The 16,016-nt window shown below is 28.2% G+C and overlaps 1 protein-coding gene across 4 annotated transcripts in view; it reads right to left on the reverse strand.

The window, feature by feature from the left end:
- Positions 1-854: 854 nt before the first annotated feature.
- The window catches only part of LOC107451043 (carbonic anhydrase-related protein 10), a 369,106-nt gene continuing 353,944 nt past the window's right edge, over positions 855-16,016 (reverse strand). Inside the window, exons 9-12 of one of the 4 annotated variants that reach the window (XM_071187551.2) lie at positions 14,180-14,219; positions 12,153-12,269; positions 5,904-5,960; positions 3,351-4,737 (exon numbers count right to left, since the gene is read on the reverse strand). In XM_071187551.2, the coding sequence (XP_071043652.1) occupies positions 4,697-4,737; positions 5,904-5,960; positions 12,153-12,269; positions 14,180-14,219 (255 nt within the window). In that variant the 3' untranslated portion in view covers positions 3,351-4,696. Of the gene's footprint in view, positions 4,738-5,903; positions 5,961-12,152; positions 12,270-14,179; positions 14,220-16,016 lie in introns of all 4 variants that reach the window. The other 3 variants (XM_071187553.2, XM_071187552.2, XM_071187554.2) reach the window with 3 other exon arrangements.

The raw sequence follows: 16,016 nt of genomic DNA on the forward strand, positions 1-16,016 counted from the left end.
GAACCCCATTCCCAAAATTCCAATCTGGTAAGGTATAAGCTTGAGAGATTTCGATGTGAAACACTTTAACATCATCTATACAGCTCTGATCTTTTCTTCGTAACTTCTTCATATTTGGTGACCAGAAAAGCAACATGCTTTCCTGCCCATATTATATAAGTGTTGAAGTGCATATAAAGGTAAGGTTAAGGATCAACAATGACTTGCCAATTTTTGCATGACTGTAATTCGTCACCTCATTTTCCAGTAGGATGAATGTATGTATTAACACTTTTAAGAATTAATTTTAATTTAAATAATGCTTAGTCACTCTGAAGCAAATTTATGGATTCTATTTGACTACCATGATTGAGTGTCAGTCACTAAACTCTGCAACTTTTAGTAAACAGATAAGCTCTAGCAAAAAATTAATTAAAATAAATTTTGATCTTTTCCTTTTTTTGCTTTGAGTATAGCAATATTTATTTTTCAAAGCGAAGATCTTGTAACAAAAAATGTCTAAATATATCATCCAGCTTTTAATTTAGTAAATAATTATAATCTCAGCACAATTATACCTTTTGGATCTGCGGTAGTCCGTAACGCATTAATTACAACCTTTGTCGAGAGCAAAATTTTTAATTTGCGCTTCGCACCTGAGGCAAAACAAAAGCAAGGCATCTTAAGAACGAAAGAAGAAGAAAGAAAAGTAAAGAAAAGAAAGCTTTTTTGAGGGTAAATATCTCCGTAACTAAAACATGAGTATTTTTTCATGGCATATGATCATCATATACTGTAAAGTTATATTAAAATAATCATCAAAACTGGTTTTTAATATTGAGTGTAAATTTACTGTAAGAAAAGAAAATAAGACATTTTGCAGACACAATAATTTATTATTTCAAACACAATATTTTGATACAAAGCTTACACTTACAATAGCGCAACAATATGAATTTGGCAAATAGGGATTCTCCACTCAGGGAACAACAGAAGATTATATTATCGTCTTTGAATAGTTATAGAATTCATTCAATACTTAACGACAGGTACATTTACAACGTTTAGAAATAGCACAATTGTTTTTAGTTATAATAAGTCATCTTATGATTTTATATATCAATATCTTTACTGTGCTTAGATGAGTATATAAGAAATTGAATAGGTACTTGAAAATAGAATATTTGAAATACTCAAATACTCTGAAAACCATTTGTGAGAGGAAATTCAGTATTGTGTGAAATTAGTTACAACTAATTATCTCAAAAATTGTGTTATTACGCTAATGTGAATATTCGCTGAGTTATTTACTGTTACAATAAATCAGGTTGATATTGAATTATATAAAATAGGATAAAAGTTTGCCTTTCCTTTTAATATTTTTTTCAGCGATGGAATAAAAAAAAACTTTTAAAATTTAGAATAATAATAGCTATCTTCGAAATATTTTAAGTCAAATTTAGAGCATTTTCAAAATGCATGTGGATAATACGATAATATTTTCGTATCATAGCATGCATGTATGAAAAAATTCATTTCTTTTGAACAATACTGTTTGTTTCTAGGGTGTATTATATTAAATTTACTTCAAGTTATGCATTACTTTAGTTTTACTAAAAAATAAGTTACACTAAAAAATATTGTAGTTAAGTTACACTAAAAAATATAAAAAACTGGACCGTCCTTAAAAACTCATATGGTTCTTATATCATGGTATCAAGTAAAAAGTTTCACTTTTCCTTAATATACTTTGGATATACAGCTTATTATTCATTAAAAATGTCATTTCTAGTTGTTGCGTACAGGGTAACTTCTATTTTCTCATTTCCCATCACATTAAGTGTAATGAATATTGAAACAATAGTAAAATTGCCGGAATTTAAAATGTTGATATTAATATTCAAGATCATTCATATAATTTTAAATAAGGAGTGAAAGAATAGAAATTTGAAAAAAAAAAATGTTTCTAGAGTAATCTTTAATGTGAACAACTACACTCCAGATAATTCTTTGGAATAACTTACCATAATATCGTAATCTTATAGCATAATCTCGTACAAATTTTCTGTTACATGAAAAGAGTACTAAGGTACTAAATTTATTAGTATTTCCATTTAGATTGGTTACGGCGCGATTGGCATACGGTTTGATTTATTCGATAATATGGTTTGATTTAGCACCGCGTTACAGCCTTTGCAAATTGTAGGAATATTTTGTTTCAGTCTTAACGAAACTCTTAAAATTAAAGTCAGATTTTATTATTAATTTATTATTGTCTGAATATAAGTGGAGTTTTCTATGCGCCGGATGCTTCACTTAAAGTAAAATTTTGAATGTGATAAAAGAATGTTGAAATTTCAATTTTAACATTCATTTATATTAGTTTTAAAAGGGTTACTAAGTGGTAATTGGGTGAACTTTTTTCTCAATTAAACTTAATAAGATTTGAACCAGAAATTTACCAATGGAAATGTCTGAGTTTTTATTTAACTAATGTTTTTGATATCGATAATAAATGCATTTCCCATTCAGTAATAAAAACTTTTAAGAGTGTACATAGTTTAAAGAGACAATTGAATTTTTTATTTTTCATTGGGGCATTCATTGAAAATTATAAAGTGCTCAAAAAGTTCTTTTTATTTCTATAAATCAAGTTAACTATTGTGTTTATCTAAACATTTAATTTGAAGAATAATAAATTAGTATATGAAAAAGAAATAAAAGATTACAAAAAATTTCATGTACTTTTTGTATATAAAAAGTAAATAAATGAAAATAAAACACTTTGTACACATTTAAAAATATTACAGATCAAACTACTGTACGAAGTATATCATCCGTAAATTTAATTTTACCATAAAATGCAATTTCACCGTAAAATTTTAAAATGTATTTTTATAATAGTATATGTTTAATTATGGTGATTCAGTGACTTCGCCGTAAACATTACGGTAAATCAAATTTTTGTTTCGTAATGTTTTATAATAAAAAGTAATTGCACCCTGAGTGCCGGTACTGAGTAACCGTCATTTAATCAGACATTTTTTTTTACAGTGCATGCACATTAGAATATCAATCCACTAAAGTTTATTACACGCAAATAAATTTTATCCTCTTATACGAAGTAAACAAAAATACGAAACTTAATATTTTATTTTAAAAAAATTAAATGTTAGTGATATAATATAAAATTGGAACGCAGAGAACTGAATTTAGGCTATGTATGCAGAAAAACGTGCATTAAAATATGTATGCATTCAAGTGGATACTAAAACTTTTTCAATTTTTCAAGAAATTCAAACTTTTCCTGATTATTTTAAATGAAATCTCCAGTCTTTCTAGTTCAGAAACTACTGAATATAATTTAAAAATTTTTTTGTCTATTAAATTATTTATTTATTGAAATTGAGAAAAATCTCATGTTTGAAATAGAAATTCATATGTCTATAACAATGGAATTCGAAACTCGCTTTATATAAAATTTTGAAAAAAATGAGTTTCTTTAAGTGAGTTTACAAGGAATTGGGAAAAAAATAATTTTGTCACCTCGTGTTAATAAGGTATGATAAAAAATACATTTAAAAATTTAAAAAGACTATGACGTAGTCCAAAAATTAAACTTCGAATCAAATAAGCAATCAGAATTATTTAAATGCTATATTAAATTAATTGTGAAGGCAGTTATATAAAAATTTCTGATTGACGACATAATAAATGAAAGTTATAATGGTGGTAGAAATAAATGTAATAAAATGTTCCTTTAAATTTTAAAACTTTCAAATATTTCAATTCTCATGTAATTTTAAGAATATTATTAATTTGTAACATTTGTATAATTAAAAAATGAAAATCCAACAACATTTTTTGTTAAAATCTGAATCATTTTAAATGATACACCGTTGATTCAAGGCCATGACAACAAAACAAAGATTAAAGAAACACAACACACTTGTCACCACATGTCCATTCAACAAATAACAGTTTGTCCTGAGCAAATAAGCAACCGATATGAATTATTTCTCAGCTTGGTATGAACAGTCCTTTTAATATAAAGCTTAAAGAATATGATATCTTGAAATATTATGAAAAATAAGAAATATATATATTCTTATACTACTCACTTTTTGTTATTACTAATTCTTCATCAATGTATAGTGATATTAGGGAATATTTAGATTAGAATTACCCAAATACTTTCAGAATACTGTTGGGTATAAACTTTCTCAAAACAAATACTGATGAAACTTCTCTTATCCCCAGTATCTCTATAAAATGACGTAGAGAAAATTAAAAAAAACTTCAAACTTTGTTGCACGCATTTGTGTGCTTAATATTTATGAATTGAATCTGGAAAAGTTTTTTTTTTATCGAAAATCATCACGAGATGTTTACCTGTGCCTCGGAATTCGGAAAAAAATACTTACTCCCAACACTCAGATAAGCAATTTTTAAATATAAAAGAACGTGCATCTATATTCCGTAACAAAAATTAAAATATTTATACTTTAAAATTATTCACACTATTTTCACTTGTAGAGTTTTGTGATATTTTTAACGTCAAAGTCCAGCCATTAATAAGGAAAGCTCCTGTTGTAAAAACTCTGATGACTCATACAAGAGGTCTTTTTATAGGATACACTGATATGCAGATATTAAACATCTATAACCCAGTAAGATATCCATGGTATTTTTCCAGGCTCTCTGTAGGATAACCTTTTCATGGTTCTTCCGTCTCATATGGTTCATACTCCATGTTTTCTAAAAATAAAAAAATGATTATTTGTTATCTGTTTTTATGTACACTGTAAAATATGGATACTCAAATGTTATGAAACTTTCTTCGTTTTTGACGAAACAGCTTCCTCGTATATGCTCCGAGTGAACGTTTTGTTAAAGTGACGAAATAAGAAACGAATCTCAACGAAGAACGACGCAATATTCTTCGAAGAAACAAATTTTGTCAAAATTAATCTTTCGTCATTAGATTTTCTATCAAAAAAAAAAAAAAAATTCCTAGTGCCTGAAGTATATAACTTTTCTAATAATCACTGTATTGTGAGCTTCATATAAATGGATCAATGTCTCCCTAACTACACAAGAAGAACATGTAGACCAATGAGATAAATTATATCCATGCCCGAAACAAGTTTCAATCCCAAGTTATTTTTGGTACGTGGCCTTCTCCTTGACCACCATACAAGCAGTCAGTTTCTTTAGTCACTTTGTTTTCGATCGTCTAGTCTTCATTCCACATTCATCATTCTAGTTAACAATCCTCCACAATGCACTCCAATGAGATTTCAATTTTTAGAAACTGTTTTCGCACTATGCTTGATGGTTCGCATTTTGTCTTAAATGACCTGATTTCGTGAGGAAATTATTTTCAAAATTTACGAAATATAGCTCAAGAATTGTTGAATCTTCAAAAGAGAGAGTTTCATTTCTGAGAGTGCAAGACAAATTATGCTGGTGTTTGATTATTGCTTAATTCTTATAATGCCATGGGAAGCATTTTTCCTTTCAACTTCATTAATTGTTATATGTTAATGAGACGCCATTTTCGAAACAATGATTTACGCAACCTTCTGCTGATGTAGTTTCAGAAAAAAATAATAATCGAAAATAAAATAGCAATTAGGGAATTCGTTTGCATAAATGTAGATAGCAGTTAAGGCCATCTTTGGAACAAGAGAAAAGGCTTACGTTGAGGCGCTATTTGTTCTAGTGTAGTTTGCATTAATTCATTTGATTTTTAACAAAGAAGTTTAAATTTGTTGTCAATTCTTTACAATAGAATATTGTCAATTATCCTAACTTTTTGAAATTCCTAGCAGCTAAGATAAATTATGTAGTTGTTTCATTATTGCTTAACTCTTTATAAGGCCATGGGAAGTATTTTTTCGACCAACTTCATTAATATTTACCTGTTGATGAAAATCTATTCTCCAAACTATGATTTGCAAAGTCATCTGCTGAGATAGCTGTTGAAAATAATCATAATAAAAATATCAATGAAGGAATTTATTTGCATAAATGTAGATAGTAGTTAAGGTTATTGTTAAAACATGAAGAGAGACTTAGGCTGAGGAGCTACTTGCTCTTGTGCACTTCACGTTAGTGCATTTGATCTTTTTCCACCGAGTTTATTTGTAGCACAGAAATTTTGATTTATGGCTAATTCTTTACAATAGAATATAGTGAATTCCTTAAACTTTGAAATTCCCAGCCACTGAGATAAATTATTTTTGCGTTTGATTATTGCTTAACCCTTTATGAAACCGGGGGATGTATTTTTTCGACCAATTTCATTAATGATTACTTGTCGGTGAAAAACTACTTTCCGACCTATGATTTGCGTAGTCATCTTCTGATGTAGTTTCAGAAAAAAATTATAACCATTATTAAAATACCATTAAAGGGATTTGGTTACTCAAATGTTGGTAACAATTAATGCTATTATGAGGTTAAGAATAAATCTAGCTCTGAGGAGCTATTCTTTCTGGAGCGTTATGCGTCCATTCATTTGATCATTTCTCTTTGAGTTTATTTGTAGCACAGAAGTTTAAAGCTGATTATAAATTCTTCACAATTGACTTTGGTCAATATTTTATATTTTGGAATTCCAAGCTACTGTCTCACCAAAAATTGTCTTTTTGATAAGAAGTAAACTGAATCCCTGTTTTAATTAAAAATCATAATCACCCTCCCCCCCAAAAAATTAACTTAACAATACTAGAAAAAATTGCCCTATATAGGGTTAATATGCTCAAAAAAAAATCTTGACAAAATCCAAAACATGCAATCATTTTTTTTTTTGTACATTTCCAAATGTTATGGAATAATTTACAGTGCCTAAGCTGTGAAGATAAAAGACTGATATCATTTTAGATAATTACCAATTATGATATATAATTACATATAAATTTGGTCGATAGGGTGAATATTATAGTAAATTTATTGCCTGTTCTGTGATATTTGCTATTTTTTTTAAAGTACAAAATATAAATCTGGTGGATACTTATTTTAAAATAATAAATGTTATGATAGCAAAGCAAGTCATGAAATGATGAGGAAAAAAGCTTCATACTTCCATAGTAAAATACTTTATAAGAATTCTGAAAAATTTGCTAGCTAAACCAAATCGCAAATTTTAACTCTACAATGAAAGAAACTCTAAGCCAATAACAATGGAACTATACTCTTTGTAAATGTAATATTGATTTCTCCCCGAGCCTGTATATTTCCTATTCCTATTGAAACGTACTGCGGTGTGAAAAAAGTAAGATTTTTGGTATCTATGGTAAATGGGAGGGGAAAAGTGTAGAGATTGGAAAATCGCATCACTATGGACTCATATTCCATTTACTAACAGTATATTAGAGTGTCAGAAACATTTTTAAAGTATCGATAGCAGATCTTTCACCATGAAATGACTCTAAGTGGTTGCAATGCAGAACAAAAGCAAAAAGAGGCCGAATGAAATTTATTCGAAAGCATAAATATTTAAACGAGACTAGGATCTTTTTACTAGCAGCACTAAAATGGAGAGACTTTCTAGTCAGGGATGACGTATTATTTGTGTAACTTAACGCGCCTATTTGGACTAAAAATAGCAATTCAATAATAAAATCACGTTTCTTTTTTTTGAAAAAAAAGATCAGAAACATATTAAAAGCAGGATTTCAAAATTTATCACTGCAAATAAAATATTTTATTCAAGTATCCAGATTTTACTTATTTATTTTACAAACAGCAGTTTTGTTTAATTATAACAGATTTCTGGAATGTTGAAAAATATATTTTCTTTCATATATTACTGTTAACATCTTTATACAAAATTATTTTATGTTTACCGAACATAGAATCTGTATTCATACATAATTTTTTATAGAATTTATAGAATTCATAAAAGTGAAATTATTTTTGTCTAACTTCTTCCTCAAACACATTACCTTCCTTAGTAAATAAAAAAAAACACAAAATCCCTTTCCCCACAAAAAATATAGGAAATGTTTCAGCGCACTGATATACAAGAAATCATTTCAGTGATTTAAAAATATCTATTTGATATTTTTTTTCCTTTAAAAACAGTTTTCACCTGAAAATGTTGAATCTACCATTCAAAATAAAAATGGACTCCCAAAGCATTATGATAACAAGGTTTACATTGAGATCCTTAGAATTTTATAAGCATTGGACCAGTGAGGCAGCCTGTCTCATTATTCAAATCAAATTGCTGAATTCACAATCATATGAAAGCTAAAAAAGGAAAACAAAAAGAAAAATGATGAAAAGAAAAGAGAAAAAAAAATTGCTCTCGATATGAAAAACAGTGTTAGACTTTTTCTAGCGAAGAACGTAACAGCTGGCAAGAATTGATTGACACGTATCGTTTTCTGCATGTACTTAATGCTACTGGATATTGGAATACATGTATTTTGATATTTTATTTATTCTATATCTAGATTCTTTTTTTATTCATTTATTAGGCATTTCCTTTTTATGATGATAGAACCTAGCTAGTGCCTTACTTGCAGTTTTTTTTCCTCTCTATCTAACTTCATTTTTTCTTTGCCGAATTTTTATGGAGCAAAGCGTGAGTTGTCTTGTGAAGCGCGTAATTTTCTTTAGACCTTTTTTGGGAGTTGCATATGATCAAAAAATAAAAAAACGAAACTTTTTTGAATCCGAAAACTTTTTCCCTTGCGTAGTTTTACAACTTCGTTTTTTTTTAAAAACATTTATTTAGTTACAAGCGTGACTCAACATCGTCTTTTGAGGAATTAAAGGAAATCATCTATGAAAAAAGTCCGCATTTTTAAAGAGAGTACATTGATTTAGGATAAAAAAAAAAAGAAAAGGCTTCAAGCACATTATTTTTGTCGAAAACTAAGTAAATTATTGAATGCTTTACCGTAAAAATGGTAGAGGCCTTTTATTATTGGTTTTATCGTATGTTGAACTTTAATTTACTAGGTTTTAGTTTAATATATATGTCTTAAAATATAGAAGCCAAAATAAAGTTCTTTAATTCTCAAAAATGTTGTTTTAAAAATGCAACTATTAAACTATAAATAAACTTTGAAGGAATCGCATTTCATCTTATTTACAAGTCAATTAATTAACCCCTTAACGATAGGTTAAATTTCAAGAAAATGATCATAAAAGTGCCTATTTTTTTATTTTTGTATTTGTATTACACATTTGATTAGTGCTGCAACTAGTTTAAAATAAACTAACTATCTACAGTTACCTTAAAAATATCCTGTTACTGCCATCAGGTGTGCAAAATGAGAAATAAAATTTTTTCCGGGCAAAAGAAATTAATTAGTCTTATTCTTATTGGCGCGTTACTACTGAACACTCCAGCCCGTCAATATCAGGGGAGCGAGAAATAGCGGGCGAAATCTCACCCCGTCATTTTCACGGGAACGAGAAGGAAGGGGCTAACCTCTTAATTACCACATTTTGATTAACCTGTGTATTTTTAATACACTTTATATTAAGTACTTTTTTATGAACAATATATTAAATCAACGAACTAAAGAAATAAATTTCTATCGTATGCACAGAGCTCAAAAAAATGAGAAAATCGCACTTAACTATTCATCTAATTTTCAGATTATTACGTAATATGTTGTTTTCTTAATGGTTCGAATGATTAAACCTAAATACTCTGACATTTTTTTGCTGGCGATATTTAAATTAAGAAATCTAACAAAAAAAACATACTTTTTCTGAATAAACACGTCTTTTTATACCTATTTGGATATTTGATTCTCAAAATAAAGAGGAAAAAACTGAAATTTGAAGCACTTGATCGGCATTAGGTGGCATGTATATTTTAAGCAAGAAATCAGTATGGTAGCAGAATTTAATAAAAGTATTTAAGACTAAACCCTCGAACCAGTTCGAAACATGAATTTCCAATCATTATTCCGAGAAAGATGCTCTTTTTTTTTAATTTGTGCACTGTACGGTAGTCAAATTGTTAATTTAGTAGTTAGCGCAGCAGAAACGGATTTATATACTGTGGTTAATGAATGGAGTGTTCTGTAATGACCACCTTTATTGCAGAATAATTTGACTATCTTTGAGAAGGAATGATATAAAATGTGCCCATTAGGGATCGAAAACTAATATTTAAGAGGGGAAAACAAATACGTTTTAGAACTTTGGCCAGTTACCATTGAGATTGCAAAAGGAGGAGATTAATTTCCTCCCAAATTAGTTTATTTGGAAGATGGAAGTTCCTAATAAAATGTTTATGCATTCCTATATTTTTTGAGGAATCAACTGGTTTTTGTTTTGATTTGTGTTTTACTTTTATTGTATATTATAGTATTTTTATTATTATTACATTACATTGTAGGTAGGTAATTTATTTACGTCGCTCTAGAGCTGAAAATGGGCTATTGGCGACGGTCTGGGAAACATCCCTGAATATGATCCGAAGACATGCCATCGCAATTTTAATCCTCTGCCGAGGGGATGCTACCCTGCTTTGTTAGCCTGACAACTTGCGCGCAAAATCAAGCACTTTACTGTAGAACAGTTTAGCGATAAGACTGATACAGCACTCTCTTTGTCCCTTCACTGGCTGATCAATGTGGTCACCCACCCACTTACTGACCGCATTCAGTGTTGCTTGACTTACTGGGGACCGTATCTTTACGATCAGTCCACTGCGAGACTGTGTTGTATTGTAGTGTATTTGCACTGTATTGTATTGTATTGTATTGCATTGCATTGCATTGCATTGTATTGTATTGTATTGTTTTGTATTGTATTGTATTGTATTGTATTGTATTGTATTGTATTGCATTGCATTGCATTGCATTGCATTGCGTTGCGTTGCGTTGCGTTGCATTGCATCGCATCGCATCGCATCGCATCGCATCGCATCGCATTGCATTGCATTGCATTGCATTGTATTGTATTGTATTGTATTTTACTTATATTGTATTTTATTACTTAACTATTCAAGAGTTATTAAAAGCCCAGTAGATGGATAAGAACGGATACTCAAACACTTCTCAAAACTCGCGTGGAACTAATTGCAGACAGTTACCATTCTATATAAAGATGAATGCAATAAATATGGAATAAGCTGTTTGTTTGCAACATTTTTATACAAATTCCTATTAAAAAATATTGCTTTTTACTCCACTGATATAGACATCAATTTCTCGAAATCTTGTTTTAGATATGTTCGACACTTAAAAACAAGACTTTCAAATATTATTTTAAATCATACAAGAAATACAGCAAACAGGAAAAACTTATTTATCGTTCTAGCAAGTATACGTAACGCTTCAACGTTGAAATGGTTGTTGAATGAATTTAATTGTTGATATTGTATAATGGATAGATTTTTTTTTCTTTAAGAAAAAAGTAGTTGTTTTCAAACACAGAGTTAAATTTAGTCAATAGCGCAATTTAGTCTTGATTTCTATGAGTGTTTTAAACGGATGTGCTCGCTTTCGGCATTTTTTTCATATCGCATAAATCTCTGATTTTCATTCTCAGTTGATCTTCCCGTTCAGCAAATCACATTTCTGAGAACAGCAATGAGGTAAAATTTATTTTCTGCCAGCTGTAATGCTGAATGATGAGTGCGCAATGCTGAATTGTTGAAATGGTGATTGAATAGTATATTGCATACCTTATTTGTACACCTTGTATAATTTCTTAATTTTGTCTCTTAAAAAAATAATTATTTTCATATAAATAGTATAACTTAGCTAATTGCAAATTTTTGTCTTGTTTTTTGAGGCAGTGTTTTCATAAATATTTTCGTTTTCTTCAACTTTTGCTATCCAACATGGCGCTTTCATCCAATAGCCTCTTATTTTCCTTTGCAGTCAAAGTCAATTTTCATTAAATTAAGTACTCTGAATGCAGAAATGAAAGAAATCTTGTTTTTAAACCCATGTAACACTGAGTCATTTGAGTATGGACTGAAGGTGATCTTTATGATGGATCTGCCTTTTTTTCTTTTAAAGATTAATTATTTTAAGGTAATTTATGTATGAATAAATAATAGATTGATTTCGCTTTCATATGCAACGTAATGTAAGCACTCAATTCCATAAACGTGTTTAATGGAAATGGTTTCGTCATTGTGACTACTATGCAAAAGTTTTATAGGATTATTGTAAGTTTTCGCTTACCAGCCATGTTAGCTTGGGAAAAAGATACTATTTTTCCGTCCACTGATCGGAGCCAATGGTTCTTCACTTCAAAGATTTTGCTAGAGCTGGAGTCGACACTTCGGTCTGGCTCACGACCTAAGAAATAGAAAATAAAATAAAGAATTTATATTTTGAAAATGTTGCTACGCAAACATTTGCAAACAGAAAAAAAATATCAGCAATCCCGAGAAGAAGCATCTGTAATATTTGTATTAAAAAGTTCTATGAAAAAAATATCAGCAATCCCGAGAAGAACCATCTGTAATATTTGTATAAAAAAGTTCTATGAAAAAAATATCAGCAATCCCAAGATGAAGCATCTGTAATATTTGTATTAAAAAGTTCTATGAAAAAAATATCAGCAATCCCGAGAAGAACCATCTGTAATATTTGTATAAAAAAGTTCTATGAAAAAAATATCAGCAATCCCAAGAAGAAGGATCTGTAATATTTGTATTAAAAAGTTCTATGAAAAGAAATCAGCAATCCCGAGAAGAATCATCTGTAATATTTGTATAAAAAAGTTCTATGAAAAAAAAAATCAGCAAAGGGTTTTTAGGGAAAGAATTAATCTGTTTATTTGTGTTTGAAAGTAAAATTAGTTATTTTAAAATGTCATTTCTAAAATTATCGTTTATATTTATTTTTTTAAAATAAAAAAGATTGATATCAAATTGATTGGTATAAAACAGATCAAATTGATAGCTCATCTTTCACAATAATGCTTGTAACTATGTTTCTTTTTTCCTCCTCATTCGCATAGTTCTAAATCAATGACACAGCAGACTATCTTGAGTCTTATTATTCATCATCTTTTAATTAACTATTTGGCTCAAGACATACGAAATAAAAACAAAGTTAAATATGTATTGAAGATTTTATATTTGACAAATATTGTTGTGTTTGTAAATTATCTTATATTTCAAATTATAGTAATTCTACAAATTTACCACGTAGAAAATATAATAATCATTTTAAAACTTAGGGCAGCACTCAGGAAATGTTGATACCTCAAATACTTTTCTCAGGCAAAGTGCTATGAAAAGACAACAACATATTGGTTTCAATATAAGCATTTTTCTGTTTATATGTATTTGACATTGCATTTTAGTAATGTTTGAATGATTTAGAAACTGTTCATATAGTATTAGTATATCGTAGAACTAATAACTTTCAAGTACAGAAATATTGGGAATCGCAGCATTATGTTTGACTGAATTGTATAATTTTATTTCTTGACAAAGAACAGTGGCTGTTTTAATGTATAAATATGCATGTTACATACATACACTGAGATATAAGGTACTACACTTTAAAAAGTACCAAATCAAATTACGGTATAAAGGTTCAATTCAAATTACGGTCCCTTTACTTGTTCCGGTAGATTTACCGGAGCCCGTTTCGGAACAAAAAAAAATCTGATATGCCATAATTTCCACAGTATTAACTACCTTAGAATCAATTAATCGCTCAAATTATGTATATGTTTCTCTAAAAATTGCGGTAAAAAATACTTAACGGTAAAAATGGATTTTACAGTGAAGAAAAGTTATACCGATAATGCACCCAAAGTACCGGTACTTTATACCGTAATTTTAACCATGATATTATGCAGTGTAAAACCTAAAGGCTCCTCAAATTATTAATTGCTTGAAATCAAAGAACAAATGATTTAGTTATCGAAGATCACGAAGACTTGTAAATAACTCATGCTCTTGAAGGAAAAAAAAACATAAAATCTGTAAAGACATGATACGTTTTAAATTAATCGGAACTGAATTTTTACTGCTTGGTTGTGAAAATCATAAGTAATACCGATGTCCTTTTCCGTAAAACGAAATATATTGCTAAATTAAAGGTAAATATATGAATAATATGCAATACTTTGATCAAAAAATTTTTTTTTAAATTATCCATTTAAAGTCATAAGTATTTTTACTTTAACTTAAGCAAATGTAAAGCAATCTCCTTACTTAATACTGTAATAAGCATATATTTTTACTTACCTCTATAAAACAATTTCCTTGAATTGAAACACTTGTTATCCTATAAAAAACATGATATGTATCAGTTATTATATATTTCTCAGTTCATTCAAAACTATTTTTATTACTATTACTGAGATGAAAGACTTTTTTTTACGGTGACTCCTATTTTTCTTTAACAAGTTTAAGGAGCTTTTTAAAATGAGAACTTCCTTAATAACGGTCTGAGATAACAAGAAAAGTACATTATTGCGTTAGAAGAAACTAAAAAAAAAACTCTACTCATAAGACTAATTAATTATTATTTTTTCATTTTAGTTTGAACTGGGAAGGTGCTTAATTAAATAATTAAAATTAATGTTAAATTTTTTTTTAATTTCATAATTATATTATTAAATACTTTCATGAGTTAAGATTGTGAATCATCTATATATGAACTGTGTATATAAATTAAATGAATCCATGATGCTCGTCTTATTTTCATCTTTCAAATAGTTGTTGATTTCCATTTTTCAACAAGAATTTATTAATTTTATCCGGTAAACAAAGCCTGGATTGATATATTATGATAATGGTATAAAATAAATCAAGTATATTTATTAATGGAGCAATAGATGCATCAAGTGCCTGCTTCAAATCTACCATGCATGCACAAAACTATGTTTTCATAATTTACTCTATTTGATTATTTTAATTTATATGATGAATGAATATATGTGGAGTTTTGATGATATTATATTGATTGGTTATCTAAATGCACTAGTAAGTGTCTTTAATCTGGAAGACATTTTACAGTAAACCAAAATTAAACAAAAATCGAGAAATTAAATGAAAGAGAAAAAATTGCAATAATATATATATATATATATATATATATATATATATATATATATATATATATATATATATATATATATATATATATATATATATATATATATTAGAAATAATTTAAAAAACAAAATAATATTTTCCTCATTTTAAAATTCTTATAGGATAATATTTTTAATTAATTTCTAATTAGTCAGGTAGAAGAATTTTTGTTTGAAAAAACCCAGTTTGAAAAAAAAAAGACTTTTGCCTGTCTGCTAAAAAAGAAAATTATTTCTTTCTATTTTTTTAAATACTTCTTTTGCAAATAAATTATATAGACTTAAACGATAGGAAAAGATAAGAATTAATTGAAAATCTAGCAGAACAAAAGTCTAAATGAGTAAGGTATGAAAAACAGGTGAATGAGACTATATTTCATTTTCTATTTCAGAATAGTTTCTAAGAATTATTCTTATGATTAAGATCAAAAGATATCAGTCTCATTTTATTTTTGATGCAACAATTATGTTTTGAAACAGATCAAAGAAAACTTTTATCAATTACGAAACTAGTCAACTAAACTTTATAGACTTTTGATACATCTTGGAACACTGAGAACAAAACAAAATCCTAACTTGTCTCGTCAGAGTTAAAGTAATGGATTCCCAAAATGAAAGATATTTTTTTCTTGTTTTATGATAAAAAATTAATCAGAATATATAAATTAAAAAAATTTGAGACGTACACAAATGCGTACTTTCTCAAAGCATATATTTGTAGAGACGTAATGTTTCTGTATCCCGCGATGAGGAATGCGTTTTTGAATTCAAATTTATGCTTACAATAAAATAAAATGAAGTAAGTCTAAAATGTAGACCACTTAAACTTATTTTTTATGCATAATTTTGCAATTTTTTCGATATCTATGGAAATAAACTTTGTACTCAATTATTAAACACATTTACTCAATGAAAATGTCATGGCGAATGCAATAACTTTTTCATACTTTGTTCCATTTAAATTCAAACCGACGAAAAAATCTCAA

This window comes from Parasteatoda tepidariorum, chromosome 11, assembly GCF_982258835.1.
Source record: "Parasteatoda tepidariorum strain Cologne lab strain chromosome 11, Ptep-v5.0, whole genome shotgun sequence".
NCBI lineage: Eukaryota > Metazoa > Arthropoda > Arachnida > Araneae > Theridiidae > Parasteatoda > Parasteatoda tepidariorum.